The 21,141-nt window shown below is 45.8% G+C and overlaps 1 protein-coding gene across 2 annotated transcripts in view; it reads left to right on the top strand.

Annotated features, from left to right (window-relative positions):
- The first annotated feature begins 2,983 nt into the window (after window positions 1–2,983).
- nfe2l1b (nuclear factor, erythroid 2-like 1b) overlaps window positions 2,984–21,141 on the top strand; it is a 52,400-nt gene continuing 34,242 nt past the window's right edge. For both annotated transcript variants that reach the window (XM_038779663.1, XM_038779664.1), the window contains exon 1: window positions 2,984–3,547. In XM_038779663.1, the coding sequence (XP_038635591.1) occupies window positions 3,029–3,547 (519 nt within the window). In that variant the 5' untranslated portion in view covers window positions 2,984–3,028. The remainder of the gene's footprint in view (window positions 3,548–21,141) is intronic.

A 21,141-nucleotide genomic window follows, 5' to 3' on the forward strand; every position in this document is an offset into this window, starting at 1 on the left:
CAGCGGGCACCCCTGCCTCGTACCCTTGTGTAAGTCAAAGCTTCGTGAGCTCACATCATTCATCCTCACCCTCGCTCTTGGCGCCACATACAGCAACTGCACCCATGCCACAAATCTCGGCCAAACCCAAACCTTCCCAAAACGTCGAACAAGTACCGTCACTCCACCGGATCAAATGCTTTCTCTGCATCCATGGACACCACCACCTCTGGGACCATAGCTCTCAACAGATTCATCACCACATTCAACAGCCGTCTTATATTACCCACGAGCTGCCTGCCCTTCACGAAGCCCATTTGATCTTCTGCAACCACCCGCGGGACACAATCCTCCATCCTCCCCGCCAACAACTTAGCCAATACTTTCAAATCCGTGTTCAATAGTGATATGAGTCTATACGACACACATTCCACCAGATCCTTCCCTTTTTTTGGGATTAGTGTGATTACTGCCTGCTTCATCGTCTCCGGCAACTCCCCCTTCTCCAGTGGTTCATTAAACACCCCAACAGATGTGGTGCCAGGTCCGCCGCAAATTCCTTATAACATTCTGTCGGGTACCCATCCAGCCCAGGGGCCTTCCCCAACTTCATACCCCTGATCCTATCCAGCACCTCCCTCAGCCCCAGGGGCTCCCCCAACACCTGCCTCTTTGCTTCCTCCACCTGGGGAAATTCCAGCTCATCCAGAAACCACCCCATGTCCCCCTTGTCTCCTCCTGGGTCTGCCTCATAAAGTCCCTGGTAATACTCTCTAAATGCTTCATTTATCTTCCCTGGCTCTGACACCACATCCCCAGCCTGGATCTTCAATATTTCCCTGGACGCAGCCTGCCTCTGCAGCTGGTGCGCCAGCATGCGGCTCGCCTTCTCCCCATACTCGTATTGCACCCCTCTTGACAATACTGAGTGTCTTACTAGTTTTTTTTCAGAGGGCAACTGCACTGGGTGAAGAGGTAGATTTCCTTTCCTGAAGGACATTAATGAACCATTTAATTAACTAAATTTAATTTCTGCAGTTTGATTTCAACTCATGTCTCTGGATCATTGGTCCAGGTCTTTGGATTAATCCAATAATTTTACTACTATGCCAAACTATCAACTCAAACTTATGTTCCCAGCCCAACTGTTAGTGCCTATCTTATTTTTCCAGAGAGCTTTGGTAGGCTCAGTTGTTGAATACATTCAAGACAGAAATTGATAGAATTTTCTGATACCAAGGAAATATGATACAGAACTGTAAGGGTTAATGCTATGTCCAAATCAGCCACTAGAGGGAGCTAGATGCCGAACTATATAAATAAGCCTTCTTGGTGAGGTTGAGAAGGCTAGAAGACAGACTGTAGAAACGATAGTGTGAGTGAGAGCAGATCATAGTTATTGTATTAGTGTAGATGCATGTTCAACTGTTCATTATATAGGATGATGTGGAGATGCCGGCGTTGGACTGGGGTGAGCACAGTAAGAAGTCTTACAACACCAGGTTAAAGTCCAACAGGTTTGTTTCAAACACGAGCTTTCGGAGCACTCCTGAGGAAGGAGCAGTGCTCCGAAAGCTCATGTTTGAAACAAACCTGTTGGACTTTAACCTGGTGTTATAAGACTTCTTACTGTGCATTATATAGGAGTGTCAAAGCCAATTAAGTAGTGTAAATAAATCTTTAGCTTTGTTCAAAAGCTAGTTGAGGTATTTGTGAACACTACGCCAACCATCCCAGAGTAGAACCACAGGAAAATGAAGATATGGGGAAAGTGTAGTTGAGATAGATTAGCCATGATCTTATTGAATGGAGCTGTCTTGAAGGACCATATGGATTACTACTATTTATTTTGTTATTTACTCTATCAACAAAACACTTCAGAATTTCCATCTCTGCTTTAAGAAGCAGAGTTCCTGTCCAGAGTAGTGTCCTGGAGATTAAGCTTTCAATCCTTTGGAGTCCAGGCCAACTACTTGTGAGTGTTGGCACCGCAATGGGGTGGAAGGCGGAATTCCCCTCTCTAAAATGGCCGCCTTCCTTCACGTCACATGGCAGCGGCTGGGTCCCCAGCTTCGCGGAGCCACAGTGCGCACGCGCCGCAGCCCCCGCCCCCCCGGAATTTGCAAGTCATGGCGGTGCCTGCAGGCTAAGGGAGGGGGGACGAGGAAGGAGCGGCCGCTAAACCGAGCACAGCCCCTGATAACGGAGTCTCCCGCGGCCCACAGAACGTTCATCGCTTAAACAGGCGCTTCGAGCGCAGCCGAGCCTTCCCCAGCTCCTCTAAAACAAAAGGAGAGATAGTGAAGCAAGGAGCGAGCGCCCGCTTACTGCCAGCCGGCGCCTGGGCCTAAACCGTCTTGCCGCATAGTAACAGGCCCCGCCCCCACCGTGGCACCGTCCTCACCGCGGCCCCGGCCGCCCATTGGTCCGCTGGGATGGGGCGGCGCCGAATGATTTGACGTGTTGGCGCGCGATTGGTCGGGCGGCGCGTCAATCAGGGGTAGGGGTGAGGAGTGGCGGCGCATGCGTGCCTTCTGCCGCTCCCTCTGGTCACCAGTTGAAGTTTCGCGTGTGTGGAGCCGGCAGCGGGAGTCACAACAAACCAAGCGGCGGGCGGCGACACCACAACACCACCAACCCCCCTCGCCACCGCCTTACCGGCAGGACAGCGTCTCCGTGGCTTAGTCAGGCTGGCAGCCTAGTGCCGCAGTCAACCCGCTCGCGGAGCAACTTTGCCATCGGCACGTTTGGACTGGGCCCAGGGGCAGGGCAGCGAACAACAAGAGCAGCAGGCGGGGTAGCGGCAGGAAAGAGGAAGTGATTCCCCCGCTGAGGAACTCGGCTGGGGGCTGGGACTTAGCAGAAGTTTCTCTCCCTTTGTGCCTTTTGTCTCTTTGAAAGTCGGGGTGAGAGGAGAGGCCGTTAACCGGGGAATAACCCCCCCCCCGGCCGTTAACCGGGGAATAACCCCCCCCGGCCATTAACCGGGGAATTACCCCCCCCCCCCCCCCCCCCCCCCCCAACCACTTGACTGATTTTGGGAGGGAAGATGCTCCCCCTGAAGAAGTATTTCACAGAGGGTCTGATCCAGTTCACCATCCTTCTGAGCCTGATGGGGGTCCGGGTGGACATTGACTCCTATCTCAATGCTCAGCTCCCCCCGTTCCGCGAGATTATCCTGGGCCAGAGCTCGGCCTACACCCAGACTCAGTTCCACAACTGGAGGAACACGCTGGACGGCTACGACCTTCACCCCAAGAGCGTGGACTTGGACTATTACTTCACAGCCAGGAGGCTGCTGAACGACGTGAGGGGCCTGGACAGGCTGCTGGTGCCCACGACCGAGCTGAGTACCTGGCTGGTTCACAGCAGCAACAGCGGCGGCGGCAGCAGGGAAGCAGACAGCTCGGTGGCCTCCTCGCAGCCCAACCTGCCCTTGGACAACCCGAGTGGGGTGAACGAGGTGACGGATCCGGAGACCAACAACAGGAGCGATGGTTCCTCCGAGCAGGTCGAGGAGAACCTGGGGGCTGTAGGATTGCCAATGAGCAGCGAGTTGACAAAGGAGGTATTTTAAACCTAATGCATATCTCCTTTTAACTCGGTGGCTGAGCCTAACCACATAACTAGAAAAAGAGAACTTTCAGTTGTGACTCCTGCGGAAAAAGCAAAATTGAAATTCCACCCTTGTAAGTGGAACGGTAACCAACACGTGCTTTCTTTATGAAAGCCAGAATCACTCGACCACCCTCTTCCCACGATCAGATCGCAACTTGCTGATGTTTGACATGTAATCTCAAATTTAGCAAAATAATATGCGCCACCTTAAGTTTGTGATGGTTTCACAACATTGCTAATTAAAGGAAGTAAACCTCACGGTGGCGAGCTTCTGAAGCTGGGTTACTGGGCAGGGCTTCATTAAAATGGCTGCTCAGGAACTTGTATCTGCAGACTGACAGATAACCCAACCTCAGAATAAAAAAATGCAGCACATGTAGATATTATCATTCTGCAACTTAAACAGCTCGGGGCACGGTTGTCAATAGTGGGGCAAGAGACAGATCTGAAAGGCTGTCACTTGAGAAGGGTACAGAGATTGGGTGGAATGAGGCCATTGATTGATTTGAAATTTGTCTCAAATTTTAAAAATTGTCATTGTGGGACCATAAGCCAATGTAGGTCGGCAAGTACAGGGTATGATGGGTTAATTAGACTATTGGGGTAAATCAACCAGCAATGTTGCTGTTCATGAATATCCGGTAGGTCTGTCCCAGGATTGAAACCGGTGATTATGCTTTTAGATTGCACGTCTTGCCGGCGCTCCCTGGTTGGGTGGTTTTTGGATCATGGCCATTTGAATGATGTACCAAATCAGTTGTCTCAGTGGAACGGAACCATTGGAAGGGGCCAAAGCTTCAAGAATAGGGAGGGCTCTATTTGGTAGTCGTGGGTGTATGCAATTTATTGATTATGCAATCTTAAATTTGTATGTGCTGAATGTAGAGAGGGGGTGAAGAAGAGAAGGAGTCCTGGTTGAAAATGTTTTTTGTGTATGCCACTGTAAAAGAGCACCACTGTTTTTAGTGTTAGAACTCTGATTTGCTGCCAGTATTGAGTAAACATCCTAAAGTTGCTTTGGCAACTTTAACCTGGTTCACTATGATCTTCTGGTTTCAGTTCTGTCGTGAACCTTTACCAAGTGGAGGGCATTTACTTCCCTGCAAGAAAGGGAAAGTAAATGGGAGAAGGTAGAAACTGAAGCTGCAGGACTGTTTCATTATCAGTCCTTTCTCTTTAAGAAGCCCTTTCACTTAATGAATATTGGAATAGTTCATTCTCATCAATGTTCCTTACTTTCCTGGGGTCAGTTAGCTCAGTTGGCTTGACGACTAGTTCGTGATGCAGAGAGACACCAGCAGCGTGGATTCAATTCCTGTACTGTTTGAGGTTATCCATGAAGGCCTCACCTTCACAACCTTGCCTCGCCTGAGGTGTGGTGATCATCAGGTTAAATCACCAACAGTCAGTTCTCTCTCTCAAAAGTATGGTCCTCTGGGGCTGTGACGACTTTCACTAATTTCATTTTTACTTCAACATCAATGGGCAGCAATGCCTACATCCTGTAAATTAATAAAAATAAACCAATGCCACATTTTAAAATAAGACTTGCATTTATATGGCACTTTTCATAACCACTGGACACTGTGCTTTACGTCCAATGAAGTACTACCTTGAAGTTTAGCCATTGTTGAAATTTAAGAAATATGGCAACAAATTTGCACAGCTAGCTCCCACAAGCAACAAATAATGAGCAAGTGGTCTGTCCTTATGTTGGATGAGAGGATATGTATTGGCAAGGATACTGGGAATAATTTCATAGAATTTACAGTGCAGAAGGAGGCCATTCAGCCCATTGAGTCTGCACTGGCTCTTGGAAAGAGCACCCTACCCAAGCACATACCTCCACCCTATCCCCATAACCCAGTAACCCCACCTAACACTAAGGGCAATTTAGCATAGCCAATCCACCTAACCTGCACATCTTTGGACTGTGGGAGGAAACCTACGCGCACACTGGGAGAACGTGCAGACTCCACACACACACACACACACACACACACACACACACACACACTGACCCAAGCCGGGAATCAAACCTCCTGTGATCTTTTAGATCTAACAGAGGACAGATCTGAGCCTCCATTTAATGACTTAGCCAAAAGATGGCATCTCTAACATTGCAGTGTCCTCTCTACTGCACAGGCAGCCTTGAATTTTGTACACCCAACTTGGAGTGGGACTCAAATCCGCAACCTTCCGACTTGGAAGAGTTCTACCCAGTGACAGCTTTTTACCGTTGCAATTTAATTCTTCCCTACTGCCACTGAAACCTTGACCTGCATCTTCAATGATGAGAGGAGTTTACACATCAAGCATCTGAAGCATTTGCAACAATCTTCAGCCAGAAGTGCAGATGATCCATCTCGACCTCCTCCAAAGGTCCCCAGCATCAGATGCCAGACTTTTGCCAATTTGATTCATTCCACACTGCAAAAGCTGGCAATAGCACTGAAGACTTGTGCTTCAGAACTTGCTGTGCCATAGCCAAGCTGTTCCCTTTATCAGGCAATGTAGAAATTTGCACAGTTTTTGTCGTCTTCACGCAAAAATGGGGAAAATCCAACCCAGACAATTGCCACTCATATCAGTCTACTCCCGATTATCAGTAAAGTGATGGAAGGTGTCATCAACAGTGCTATCAAGTGACACTTGCTTAGGAATAACCTGCCCACTAGCATTCAATTTGGGTTCTGCCAGTTCATTTAGCTCCTGACCTCATTACATCCTTGGTTCAAACATGGACTAAAGACCTGAACACCTGAGGTGAGGATGACTATCCTTGACATCACGGTAGCATTTGAGTGTGGCATCAAGGTGCCCAAGCAAAACTGGGTCAATGGGAATCGGGGGCTGAGAAACTCCACTGGTTCGAGTCCTACTTGGCACAAAGGAAGATGGTTGTGGTTCTTGGGAGATCACTCGTGTCAGCTCGAGGACATCACTGCAGGGATTCCTCAGGGCACTGTCCTTCTGCCAACCATCTTCAGCAGCTTCATCAATGCTCTTTCTTTCTTCATAAAGTCTGAAATAGGGATGTTTGCTGATGATTGCACAATGTTTACCATTTGTCTGTGCCAATATGGAACAAGACCTGGACAATCCGGCTCAGTTGGGCTGACAAGTGGCAAATAACATTTGTGCGCCACAAGTGCTCGCAATGACCGTCTCCAACACGAGTGAATCTGACCATTGCCCCATGACATTCAATGGCATTGGCATCACTGAATCCTGCACTATTGACATCCTGGCAGTTACCATTGATCAGAAAGTGTATTGGACATATAAATACTGTTGGGTACAAGAGCAGGTCAGAGGCTGGGAATTCTGCAGAGAGTAACGTGCCTCTTGGTTCCAAATCCTGTCCACCAGCCAGCAAGTACAAGTCAGGAGAGTGATGGACTGATTTCACTTGTCTAGATGAGTGCAGCTTCAACAGCGCTCAAGGAGCTTGGCACAGGGGCAGCACTGTGGCGCAGTGGTTAGCGCTGAGGCCCCATGTTCAATCCCGGCCCGGATTCACTGTCTGTGTGGAGTTTGCACATTCTCCCTGTGTTTGCGTGGGTTTCGCCCCCACAACCCAAAAGATGTGCAGGGTAGGTGGATTGGCCACACTAAATTGCTCCTTAATTAGAAAAACTGAATTGGGTACTTTATATAAAAAGAAAGTGTGGCATCATCCAACATAAAGCAGGCAGCTTGATTGGTACCCCATCCACAAACATTCACTCCCTTCACGGCAGTAGCAGTATCTACCATGTACAGGATGCACTGCAGCAACTCATTAAGGTTCCTTAGGCAGCACCTTTCAAATCCACTACCATCTAGAAAGACAAGAGCATAGCCTCAAAATAAGGCGAAGTAGATTTAGGACTGAGTTTAGGATGAACTTCTTCACCCAAAGGGTTGTGAATCTATGGAATTCCTTGCCCAGTGAAGCAGTAGAGGCTCCTTCATTAAATGTTTTTAAGACAAAGATAGATTTTTGAAGAATTAAGGGTTATGGTGTTCGGGCCGGAAAGTGGAGCTGAGTCCACAAAAGATCAGCCATGATCTCATTGAATGGTGGAGCAGTCTCGAGGGACCAGATGGCCTACTCCTGCTCCTAGTTCTTATGACCTTAAGACAGCTCGGCTCCTCCATCTCAAGGGCAGTTGGGAATGGGCAATAAATGCTGGCCTAGCTGGCAATGCCCACATCCTGTGAATGAACGTCTTAAAAATCTGCCGCACTATTCTTTCTGCACTCCTTGCCTGTCTATATATGCAAAATGCATTCCTCTTCTGGGCTGCTCCTTCATCCTCCTTGCCAGCCCCAATTTGCTCTTGGTTATCCAAATTTTTATTTCCACCCTATCTTTGTAGGACCCTCTTCCCAATGTTGTGAAATGATGATTCCTCTTGATTCTGGCCAGTGTCGTTTCTGTCTTCATCCCCACTCTTTTTCTGCTGCCCCACTCCACCCATTCTATTTTACCATAAGCTATTGCAGATTCTCCAGTCATTTTGCCTCACTTATCTCTGACCTTGTCCCCCTCTTTCCCACTGTAAAGTTAGCTGGAGATCTACAACTTTGGTCACCTTTCCTGTCTGTTTGTTTACCTTGCCTCAAGTACTGTGGGATATTATGAGGTTACAAGTTCTATATATATATATATATATATATATATATCTATAAACACAAGTTGTTTCTAAACTGGACACCACGAAGGAACATGACAAACACTGAATTCCATCCTACTTCCCACAGCTGCTGAGCAGGTCATGAATAGAAGCCAGCAGCTTTACTGAAGATCACGGGTGAAGGGGAGATGGTCAGGCAGGAATTATGACTTCTATTGAGTCCTGTCTCAATTTTAAAATTCTCATCCTAGTGTTCAAATCTTTCCAGAGTCTTGCCCTCCCTATTACTGTAACCACATACAGTCCTTAGATCTCTGTGGTCCTTCAACTCCTGAGATTTTGAATTATCTCCCTAAACCTCCCTGTCTCTCTACCCCTCTCTTCCTGTAAGACATTTCTTAAATCCCATCAATTTGACCAAAAGTTTAATCGTCTGTCGCAATATTTCCCTATTTGTTTGTGTTGGATACGTATTTGACAATAGGGGCACTTTGTTACATTAATGGTGCTGTGTAAATGCAAGTTATTGCTGGATTAGAGGAAACTGATAAATTCCAGATTAGATTTTATCAGCAATGTCGATTGAGGGATAAATATTAGCCAGGAAAGGAAGGAACATTCTTCAAAATAGTGCCATGGGATCATTTTGTGCCCAACTGAGAGGGCAGATAGGATCTTAGTTTAATGTATCAATTGGAAACCACGCCTCTCTTCTCCCTCAGTGCTACATTGCCTGGTGTCACGACCCCCTCATAACTAGTGTGTGGTCATTTCCAGCCCCACTTGACAAGGTGTCACAACACCAGTGAAATTAGATGTTATTTTTAAATATCTGAGGTCCATAATAGGATAGAATTTTTCATCAAGATGGAGAGTGAGGTAGTTGATTCTGAGACCAGGGTCCTGAATATTAAGAAAGGAAACTGCAATGATATGAGGTGTGAGTTGGCTATGATTGATTGGGGAACTTTATTTAAAGGGATGATAGCAGATAGGCATAGCAAACATTCAGGAGTTCATGGGGAACTGCAACAATTGTTTATTCATGTCTGACACAAATTTTAAACAGGAAAGGTGGCCAATCCATGGCTTACAAGGGAAATTAGAGATAGTATTCAATCCAAGGGAGAAATTTGCCCCCTAAAAAACAGATCTGAGGATTGGGAGCAGTTTACAAGTCAGCAAAGAAGGAGCAAGGGATTGATTAAGAAGAGGAAAATAGAGTACGAGAGTAAACTTGCAGGGAAGTTTCTTTAGGTACGTGAAGAGAAAAAGATTGGTGAAGACAACTGGGGAATGTACAATAGGAGACAAATAACTGGCTAAGCAACTAGACACATACTTTGGTTCTGTCTTCACAAATGTGGACACAAATAAGATATCAGAAATATTGGGGAATGCAGGGTTTAGTGAGAGGGAGGAACTGAAGGAGATATTAGTAGAGAAATGGTGTGGAAATTGGTGGATTGAAAGCTGATAAATCCTCAGGACCTGATATTCTATATCCTGGAGTACTTAAGGAAGTGGCTCTAGATATAGTGGATGAATTGGTGATAATCTTCCAGAATTCTGTGGACTCTGGAACAGTTCCTGCAGATTGGACGGTAGCTAATGTAACATTACTTAAAAATGGATGTAGAAAGAAAACAGGAAATTATAGACCAGTAATCCTGACGTTGGTAGTGGGGAAAATGCTGGAATCCATTGTCAAAGGTTTTATAGCAGAGCACTTAGAAAATAGTGTCAGGATCGGACAGAATCAGCATGGATTTATCAAGGGGAAATCATGCATGACAAATCTACTGGAATTCTTCGAGGATGCAACTGGTAGAATTGATGAGGGAGAGCCAGTGGATGTGATATATTTGGACTTTCAGGGACTTTTGACAAAGTTTCACATAGGAGATTAGCGTATAAAATTAGCCCGCATGGGATTTGGGGTAGTGTATTGAGATGGATAGAAAACTGGCTAGTAGACAGGAAGAGTAGGAATTAATGGGTCTTTTTCAAATTGGCAGGCAGTGACTAGTGGGGTACCACGGGAATCGATGCTGGGATCCCAGCTATTCACAATATATATTAATGATTTATATGAGGGATCTCAATGTAATATCTCCAAATTTGCAGATGACACCAAGTTGGGTGGGAGGGTGAACTGTGTCCTTCAGTGTGATTTGGACAAGTTGAGTGAGTGGGTGGGCAAATGAATGGCAGATGCTGTATAATTGGAAAATGTGAGGTTATCCACTTTGGTAGCAAAAACAAGAAGGCAGACTATTATGGGAATGCGCAGTGAGGCCTGGGTGTCCTCGTACACCAGTCACTGAAGGTAAGCATGCAGGTGGAGCAGGCGGTAAAGAAGGCAAATGGTATGTTGACCTTCACTGCGAGAGGATTTGAATGCAGGAACAGGGATACTTTGTGCAGTTTTGGGCTTATCTGAGGATGGATGTTCTTGCTCTAGAGGGAGTGCAGGGAAAGGTTTACCAGACTCTTTCCTGGGGTGGCCTCCTGTGTACGAGGCGAAATTGAATCGGTAAGGATTGTATTGGCTGCAGTTCAGAAGAATGGGGGGGCGGTCTCATAGAAACATTGGGCAGCACGGTAGAATTGTGGATAGCACAATCGCTTTACAGCTCCAAAGTCCTAGGTTCGATTCCGGCTTGGGTCACTGTCTGTGCAGAGTTTGCACATCCTCCCCGTGTGTGCGTGGGTTTCCTCCGGGTGCTCCGGTTTCCTCCCACAGTCCAAAGATGTGCAGGTTAGGTGGATTGGCCATGATAAATTGCCCTTAGTGTCCAAAATTGCCCTTAGTGTTGGGTGGGGTTACTGGGTTATGGGGATAGGTTGGAGGTGTTAACCTTGGGGAGGGTGCTCTTTCCAGGAGCCGGTGCAGACTCGATGGGCTGAATGGCCTCCTTCTGCACTGTAAATTCTATGTAAACCTATAAAATTCTAACAGGACTGGACAGGGTAGATGCCGGAAGGATGTTCTCGATGGCGGGCGTGTTCAGAACCAGGGGTCACAGTCTGAGGATACGGGGTAGACCATTTAGTACAGAGATGAGAAATTTCTTCACCTAGGGAGTGTGGTGGACCTGTGGAACTTGTTACCATAGGATGTAGTTGAGGCCAAAATATTGTATGTTTTCAAGAAGCAACATTATCCCTGTGTCTGCATTGGTTTCGCCCTCGCATCCCAAAGATATGCAGGTAGGTGGATTGGTCACATTAAATTGCCCCTTAATTGGGGGGAAAAAAAAGACTTGGGCACTTTAAATGAAAAAAAAAAGTTTTCAAGAAGCACTTAGATATAACACTTGGGGTGAAGGGGGATCAAAGAATATGGGGGGGAAGTGGGATTAGGCTATTGAGTTGGATGATCAGCCATGATCATAATGAATGATGGTGCAGGCTCGAAGGTCCGATTGGTTTCTATGACCTTGGCTGAGCCCAGTAAACTGCAGTCACAAGGTTTGTAAATTTAACAGAAATAACCTTTTATTATTTAACAGTAGCATAATTAAACTGACAAAAATGGAACTGACTACCTAATACCCACACCCAACCCCTCTATTCCAACTCTCTCCCACGCACACACCGACAACATAGAGGGTAAGGGAAGAAAAGTAATTATAAAATAAAAAGGATAAAAGATCTCTAATGCACTATGATGATTTTCAGTTAAAGTCTTTCAGTTCAAGATTTTGCTTTGATGCTTCTCCCTTCTCGGCTTGTGAGGGTTTTCTCTGGCAAGGCTGTCTACTTTCTCTGAAGATTGAAGATAATTTCAACAATATAGTAAAGATGTGTCAGGCACTCATTGGTTTTAGAACAAAAAGGCTGTTCTTTACATCAGCAGAGAGAGCGAGTCCTTCAATGAAGGTCTCATCACCTCTGCCCAGCTCTCACGTAAGCATCACGCAGGACCCAATCACTGACTGTTGTCAGCCAGAACACTGTCCCTGGCCAACCCACAAGTTGCCAGCCAGCCGATCAAATCAACTTGTTCCAAAGCTGATTCTTAAGATTCCCTTGGTGCCAACGAGTCTGTATTTTCACTCCGAAAAAGCAAATCCTGGAACATACTGTCCTGACGAGCAGGCTGCCTTAGCTTGACTCCACTGCAAAAGGCACATTCAAATTATGAGTCCCAAGAAATAAGAATAGTAAAATAATGCAAAATAAATGGGGGAAAAGGGAAATCAAATGGAAGGACTCTAACAATGGATTAAATGTCCTGGTCTCTTGAGTGGGACTTGGTCTGAGGACCCTCTGACTGAGGTGAGAGTGCTGCGTTCCTCTGGCTGTTGGGTAATGGTGTGGATTTTAATCAACCCCTCTGTGTCGGAGCATCTATGTACCGTACCACCAGGCCAGTTTTCAGAAGTAGTGCTCTGATAGCCTGGTACTGGAGGTGAAATCTAAGCCGTATTGTTGTATTTATGAGTCTGTATCACACACTTGTGCTAGTTTAACACACAACACCACTTTCCTTTCAATTCGGTGTAATACACTTAAATAAGTCACCTTGGGGGTGGCATGTGGTGCAGTGGTTAGCACTGGGACTGTGGCGCTGAGGACCCACATTCGAATTCTGGCCCTGGGTCACTGTCCGTGTGGAGTTTGCACATTCTCCCATGTCTGCGTGGGTTTCACCCCCACAATCCAAAAGATGTGCGGGGTGGGTGGATTGGCCACGCTAAATTGCCCCTGATTTGGAAAAAAAAAATTGGTAACTCTAAATTAAAAAACAAGTCACCTCAAGTCAGAGTGTCAGGTCCACAGGTTCCACCCAGGAACATGAGTAGGCTAATCATCCCCGAGCCTGTTCTGCTCAATTAGTTTTGGCCGATCTGGACTGCATCGTAAATACTTTAGGATTAGATAAGGAGTACCTTGCCTTTAGGAGTAGATTAGGATTGTTTTCATTGGAAAGACGGAGGTTGAGGGGAGACCTGATTTGAGGTCTACAAAATTATGAGAGGTATGGACAGGGTGGATAGCAACAAGCTTTTTCCAAGAGTGGGGGTGTCAATTACAAGGGGTCACGATTTCAAGGTGAGAGGGGGAAAGTTTAAGGGAGATGTGCGTGGAAAGTTTTTTATGCAGAGGGTGGTGGGTGCCTGGAATGCTTTGCCAGCGGAGGTGGTAGAGGCGGGCACGATAGCATCATTTAAGATGCATCTGTACAGATATATGAACGGGTGGGGAACAGAGAGAAGTAGACCTTGGAAAATAGGCAACAGGATTAGATAAAGGATCTGGATCAGCGCAGGCTGGGAGGGTCGAAGGGCCTGTTCCTGTGCTGTAATTTTCTTTGTTCTACCTTTCCACCGTAATATCCTTGCCTAACAAAATATCTATTTCAATTTCTTTCAATTTAATTTACCCCAGCCTGAGCAGTGTTTTTGGAGCAGTTTCCAGATTTAGACTATCATTTTGTGTGAAGAGATGTTTTCCTGAACAGACTAACTCTAATTTAAGGTTTTGCTCCTTGTGTTGGACTCTCCACAGAAGTTATTTCTCTGTATCCACCCCATTGAATCCTTTAATTGAAATGCTTAAGGTAATTATATATTCAAGGATAATGGAATGTTAACCTTCATCTTGAGCAAATACAAGCCTAGCCTTTCCAACCTGTTCTCATAATTTAACTCTATGCTGGGTATAATCTGCTAAACCTGGACCCACCCTCTCCAAGGCCAATATATCCTTCCAAAGGCGTGGTCCAACTGGAGTTTTATCCTGTATAATTGTAGTATAACTTGTGTTTCTTTCTTTTGTATTTCATTAGCCATGAACGCTTTGTTCCACCTTTTACTGTTAATCTGGCACTGATTTCAAAGCTCAAACTGGAATAGTTGGTTAGATAACCAAAAGAGTTCTCTTGTTGCCTGTCGTCACATGCACAACAACGCATTATCAGAGCTGTGGAACTCTGCCCAGTGCTATTTTGTAACCAGGTGCTTGAGTTGCACAACAGCTGACTTCCTGCCCCTACCCACCCCAAACCTTCAATCTTTTATTGCAGAAATCAAGAACTGGCTGTGCACCAGGCATGTATTTGGCCTCTGGCCACTGAAGGAAGGAACAGTTTTCATTCGGTGTCTGCTACATGGATAAATTATTGGGTTACTGAGAGTTTAGATTCTTGGGGACCAAGGTTCGAATCTCACCATTGGAATTGAAAGTTTTACGTTGACTATGAAACTGTTGTTGATTGCCATAACCCACCTGATTCATTAATGTCCTTCAGGGAAGGAAATCTGCTGTCCATACCTGGCCTGGCCTACATATGACAGCAATGCCCACATCCCATGAAATAAAAAAAAAATGAAGTCAGACAGTGCGTGAGAGTTCCCTAACCCTTAATCTGTTTCTGTCTCGGAGTCTTTGCGAAATCTTGTAAATTTGCTCATAGATTATAATGGTTCCAGGAAGTCTGCACCTATTACAGCACCTTTCTTTTATTTGGATAACCAACAGGAGATAATATATATATTAAAATAAAGTGGATGACCCAGAATTTCTGTTTGACTGCATCTGAAGCACGTTCTCTTTCACATTGTCTTCCCCACTTGTCCTCAAAGCACTGATTTATGCTCGGGTGCAGTTCAGCAGTGCTGATCACCCTATGGTGTCTCTCCCAAGTTGCTTTTATATCAGACAATGCTTATTGTTTCTAGATCCTTCCTCTGGCCATGGCCCCTTTCTATCTCTGTAGCCTCCAGACTTTGTAACTCACTCTGATTGCTGCGTACCTTCAATTTTTTTTTCTTTTAAATTTAGAGTATCCAATTAATTTTTTCCAATTAAGGGGCAATTTAGCATGGCCAATCCACCCTGCACATCTTTGGGTTGTGGGGGCGAAACCCATGCAAACACGGGGAGAATGTGCAAAGTCCACACGGACAGTGACCCAGAGCGGGATCGAACCTGGGACCTCGGCGCCGTGAGACTGCAGTGCTACCATTGCGCCACCATGCTGCCCGCGTTCCTTCAATTCTGACACTTACACATCCAGACTTTCATTATCCCATCATCGGCAGTCATGCTTGCAGCTGCAGAGACTGTAAAGTCTGGAATTCCGCCCCTCAACCCCTCTATCCCTTTTTCTTACTTTAAGACGACCGTTACAATCTACTTAATTGCCCACGTTTTTGGGGTCATCTTTTCTTGCATTTTGTTGTGGCTGTGTTAAATTTTGTCTGAAAATGCACGTGTGAAGTTTTTGAGGGGTGTCTTACTACATAAATACAAGATGCTCTGTTGTTTTACTGATACAATCATGCTGTGATTCATGTAACACTGACTGAGGACATCCTCCCCATCCAGGAATGGGAAAGTGCACCGATTGCTGTGTGGGATTGTTTCTGGAGGTGAGCTGTTTCAATGTTTAACCTAGTTATAACCTGTCATGAAGACTTGTACCTGTTGCTGTACCAGCCAGATAGCCACAGGGTTCTGTGAAAAATGCCAGTTGTTCCAGTTGTAGTCTTCGCTGTGGATTTATGAATTAAATCAGATACACAAGAAGGATTTGTGGATATTTAAAGTGTCATCATAGACTTCCACGTTTTATTTACAGCCTCTCAAGCCTGTTCCACGTTTCAGTGAGACCAAGGCCCAACTCCATCTCGTCATACCTTTGGGTTAACAAAAGTTTATCAAACTGAGATTTAAAATTTGCAAATTATTTGGCATCAGTTGCTGCTTGTGGAAGTGTTGCAAATTCCTGCTACCCTTTACCAGAAGAAACATTTCCTAATTACATTCCTGAAAGGTTTGACTCAAACTTTCTTCCAGGCTTACTCTGAAAGCACTGGAAATGGTTTCTATCTGTCCTATTTGTTGCCCTTTTATCTTGAAAACTTTGATCAAACTGCTCCTTAACCATCTGCATGCCAGGGAATACAATCAAATTTGTGTAGTCTTCTCCACAAAGACCTGGTATCACTCCAATAAATATGCTGTACTCCCTCCAAGGCCAGAATAACTTTTCTATGGTGAGGTGCCTAGAACTGGTAACAGTATTCTAGGTGTGTTCTAACCAGCGCATTGTATAGCTAAAGCATGATTTCTATCCTCTTGTATTTCAGTTCTCTAGATATAAAGGCATCAGATTTGTCAGGCATGATCTACCCTTTACAAATCCATGCTGGCCCGCTCTGATTAACTAAAAATTTGGAAGGTGTTAAATTACCCTAATTACAGACTCCAGTAATTTCCCCAGAACAGATGTTAGACAAACTGGTCTTTAATATTGTTCCCTGCATTTTCTAAAAAAGCATGTAACGTGCAGTTTTCCAATCGAAAGAAACAGTTCTCAAATCTAGAGAACTTTGGAATATTCTAATTATAGAGAATGTTTAGTGTCCTCACCTATTTCATTTTAAAACCCTGGATGGAAATCATCTAGTCCTGGGGATTTTCCCCTCCATCTTCTCATTACAGGTACAAAGAAAATTACAGCATAGGACCAGGCTCTTCGGTCCTCCAAGTCTGCAGTGACCATGCTGCCCGTCTGAAATAAAAACCCCTACCCTTCCGGGGACCATCTCCCTCTATTACCGTCCTATGTATTTGTCACTAACATATCTGCTTCCAATACCTCCCCGACAGCGAGTTCTAGGCTGCCACCACCCTCTGTAAAAAAGCTTGCTCGTACATCTCCTTTAAACCTTGCCCCTCGCATCTTAAGCCTATGCCCGCCCCCGCCCCAAGTAATTGACTCTTCCACCCTGGGGAAAAGCTTCTGACTATCCACTCTGTCCATGCCTCTCATCTTGTCGACTTCTATCAGGTCGCCCTTCAACCTCCGTCGTTCCAGTGAATTTGGCATTTGTGGATTTCTTTTTATTCATTCATGGGATGTGGGTGAATTGCACATGGAATACATTTTCCACCTTCATGGCGGCTAGAGAGAGTGAGTGAGGGACTGAACCACGGCCAGAGTGGGGCTGGAGACCTGGCCAACGGACTGTAGGATCTGCTGGAGACGGCGAGAGGCTAATGAAGCCGAACCGGCGATGCAGATATTCTGGTCAGCAAGGGAGGCTGTAAAAGAAACAGCTCGGAGAGAGCAGGATTCGTGGTGGACGCTCTAGGAAAGGCAACAACAGACCCACGACAATGAGGCTGCTGATGTTGCTGCCAGTGGGGAGACAGTCCAGCCGGGCAGGGGTAGGGTTGGCAAAACCAGGCCCGGATACGATGGTAGGAAGCGAAACACAGCAGCCAGGGGCAGTGAAGCTGCATGTAACACCTTCACTCACCAGGGAAGCAGCCCAGCTTCCCCTAGCAGCAGCAGGCCTGGGAGCTGGAGGAGCGACAGTGCAGGGGCTAGGAACAGGGAGAGAACCGCTGGAGAGGTCTAAGATGCGGCTGGAGGAGCAGAGGAGGAGAACCAAGAGAAAGGAAGCCAAAGGCAATGATGCAGGACTAAGATCAAAATAAAGGGGGGGGGGGGGGATGTAGACTGCAGCTTAATTTAAATTTTAAAAAAACATTCCAAGATGATGCTGGAGTGTGATGACTCTATCTGAGCTCTCCCCTACAGATTCTCTTTCTACATCTTTTACACCGTTATTTATAGTATGTTCTATGTTTTCATGTATGGAACAATCTGCCTGGACTGTAAGTAGAACAATACTTTGCACTGTACCTCGGCACACGTGACGATAAATCAAATCTCTAACTGTCTTGAGAGGGTGATGGTGGACTGCCACCTCGAACCACTGTGGTACGTGATACAGGAAAATCCACAGTGCTGTTAGGAAGGGAGTTCCAGGATTTTAATGCTGCAATTTTAAAATTTATTTTAAAAATCGGCATTTTATTCCAAACCCCATTCCTATACAAACAACAGGCCAACATACACTTGATTCAGTTTGTCAATTTTCCCACTAAACTACCCCAACATCTCTCTCTCTCTCTCTCTCTCTCTCTCTCTCTCTCCCCCCCCCCCCCCCCCACTGGGCAAATAGATCTTCAAATAAGGACAGAAAATGCCTCTATCGAGCATAAAACCCTTCCTCTGACTCCAGAAGAATGAACTTTATCTTCTCCAGCCTTAAGAATTCAGGCAGATTCCCAACCACACTGATGCTCCTGGTAACATTGCCGATCTCCAACTCAGTAATATTTGGTGCCGGGCAATCAGAGAGGTGAAGGCACAACATCGGCCCCCTTCCCCTCCACCAAATCCGAAACCCCAAAAACTTCACCAGAGGACACCGTGACATCCTCACCCCCACTACCTCCGACATGGTCTCTAAAACTGCAGCCCAGAAATTCCCCAACTTTGTGCATCCCCAGAACAGATGAATGTGGTCCACTGGCCCCTCCCACATCTCGGACACATCCTCCACTTCCAGGAAAAGCCCATTCATATAGGTCCGAGTCCAATTAGCCCCACGTACCACCTTGAACTGTATCAGGCTCATCCTAGTTGAGGAAGAGGTTGAATTATTTCACTCCAGGCCCCCCTACCCAATCCCCAGTTCCTCCTCCCATTTTTGCTTTATACCCTCCACTTGCACCTTCTCCTTCTCCGCCAACCACCTGTAAATATTCCCGATCCACCCCCTTCCCCAGCTCATCTGGGGTCAGCATTTATTTTGGTTTTTATCCCGTTTTCCCGTAACATTTGGTTGGTTCCCATGTTTTTCGTAAGTGTAAAGCTAGTATAATTGTGTGAGAGTACGTTTGGGCCTCGTCTGCTTAGCATTTATTCTCTCTCAAAAAACCATCTACCCGTTGTAAGACACTGATCAAAAAGCTGAGGTTGTACACGAGCCCAGCATCTGAACAACTATTACTTCTATTTATACAATGTCTTTAATAGTATTAAAATACTAATACTATTCGTCTTTACAGTTGCCTTTCTGTTTCTCTGAAGTTGGGTGTTGGTCAGTGGCTGCCTCACTAATGCAGTGCCACACTGTCAGTGAGTCTGGATTAATGAAGCGTGGTGGTCAGGGCTGGGCTGGGCCAGTCTGCTGCATAGTGCCTCCACTGTAGAGAGAATATTTTGCCAAAACTGTGGATGTTGGCCCAGATTCTATTCCTGATCCCTTTGAAGTGATGTAAACCATGGTCATATTGAACTTGATTAGGGAGAGCAAAATCAGCTCGAATTCCCGCTCCTGAATGCTGCCTGTGATTGTGGGTATTGAGCACACCTCTGATAGCCCCTCCCAAATTGATGCTTTATGGGTTTATGCATCAGTTAAAAACAAAATGCATTTCTAGTGCCTTTGACTATATTGGGATGTCCCAAAGTGATTTGCAGCCAATTATAACTTAGTGTTGTAAAGGAAATGTGGCACCTAATTTGTGCACAGCAAGTTCCCAAAGCAGCAATGAGACCAGATAATGTGGGCTTAAATTAATGACTGAGGGTTAAATATTAATCAGGGTACCAGGGAGAACTGATCTTCAAAATTGTGTCAGATTAATATGCCAGATTTTGGTTATAGATCTCGGGGCTGGTGGTACGTCTGGGATTTTACCCCAGTAAGAACCCAACATCTTGGATAAGGGAGGAAATTGGAAAGAGTTAGAACATAGAAAAATACAGCACAGAACAGGCCCTTCGGCCCACGATGTTGTGCTGAACATTTGTCCTAGATTAAGAACAAATTGATCTACACCCCATCATTCTACCGTAATCCATGTACCTATCCAATAGCTGCTTGAAGGTCCCTAATGTTTCCGACTCAACTACTTCCACAGGCAGTGCATTCTATGCCCCCACTACTCTCTGGGTACAGAACCTACCTCTGACATCCCTGCTATATCTTCCACCATTCACCTTAAATTTATGTCCCCTTGTAATGGTTTGTTCCACCCGGGGAAAAAGTCTCTGACTGTCTACTCTTATCTATTCCCCTGATCATCTTATAAACCTCTATCAAGTCGCCCCTCATCCTTCTCCGTTCTAATGAGAAAAGGCCTAGCACCCTCAACCTTTCCTCATAAAACCTACTCTCCATTCCAGGCAACATCCTGGTAAATATCCTTTGCAACTTTTCCAAAGCTTCCACATCCTTGTGAAAATGAGAAGCCTGTCCATTAACATTTCCCACCGAGGTGCGTGTATCTGCATTGGTGCAGGGTGGGAGTGGCAACTGTGCCACGACTATAACGGTTGCATCCTTGGAGCTCTCCTCCGAGGTGATCTCCTCGGGGGGGGGGGGGGGGGGGGGGGCACCTGGGATGGGCAGGCACCGTCAGCTGGAGAATTAAAATGGGAAAAAAAATGAAATAAAAATTGCTTATTGTCACGAGTAGGCTTCAATTAAGTTACTGTGAAAAGCCCCTAGTCTCCACATTCCAGCGCCTGTTCGGGAGGCTGGTACGGGAATTGAACTGTGCTGCTGGCCTGCCTTGGTCTGCTATAAAAGCCAGTGATTTATCCCAGTGTGCTAAACCAACCCCTATGGACATGTGGTCAGTGTTGGAGGGGAAAAATGTTTGTTTCACTTTCCTGTTATGGACTGAAGCGGGGGTTGGAATGAAAATCCTGCAAACTGGCTTTTTGTTTCTGTGGTGACTTTAATGAGGCTGGTCATGGTTTTTCCCCCTGTTCATCTGTTTTTAAATAGTTGAGGTCAAGCAGCTGCCAGTCATGTGCTTTTCAGAAAGAAAGACTCCATATCATCAACAACATTTTGTTTCTGGACTGATTAAAAATAAATGTTCGTTCCAATATCGTGTGATGGAAGTTCACCCATGCATGTCAGTAACTCCATCTGGAGCAGGCCTATTTCTGTCATCAGGATTTCTAGGGGATTTCCACACACATCTACTGTTCTTATCTGCTGCTCATAACTGGACATGGGAGGCATACTGGAGTTTGTTGATTGCTGTGCTGTGCAAAGACCAATGTCCAGTCTTGTTGTGACTTTGTTGTTGG

The sequence above is a fragment of the Scyliorhinus canicula genome, chromosome 19 (genome assembly GCF_902713615.1).
Source record: "Scyliorhinus canicula chromosome 19, sScyCan1.1, whole genome shotgun sequence".
Classification (NCBI taxonomy): Eukaryota; Metazoa; Chordata; class Chondrichthyes; order Carcharhiniformes; family Scyliorhinidae; genus Scyliorhinus; species Scyliorhinus canicula.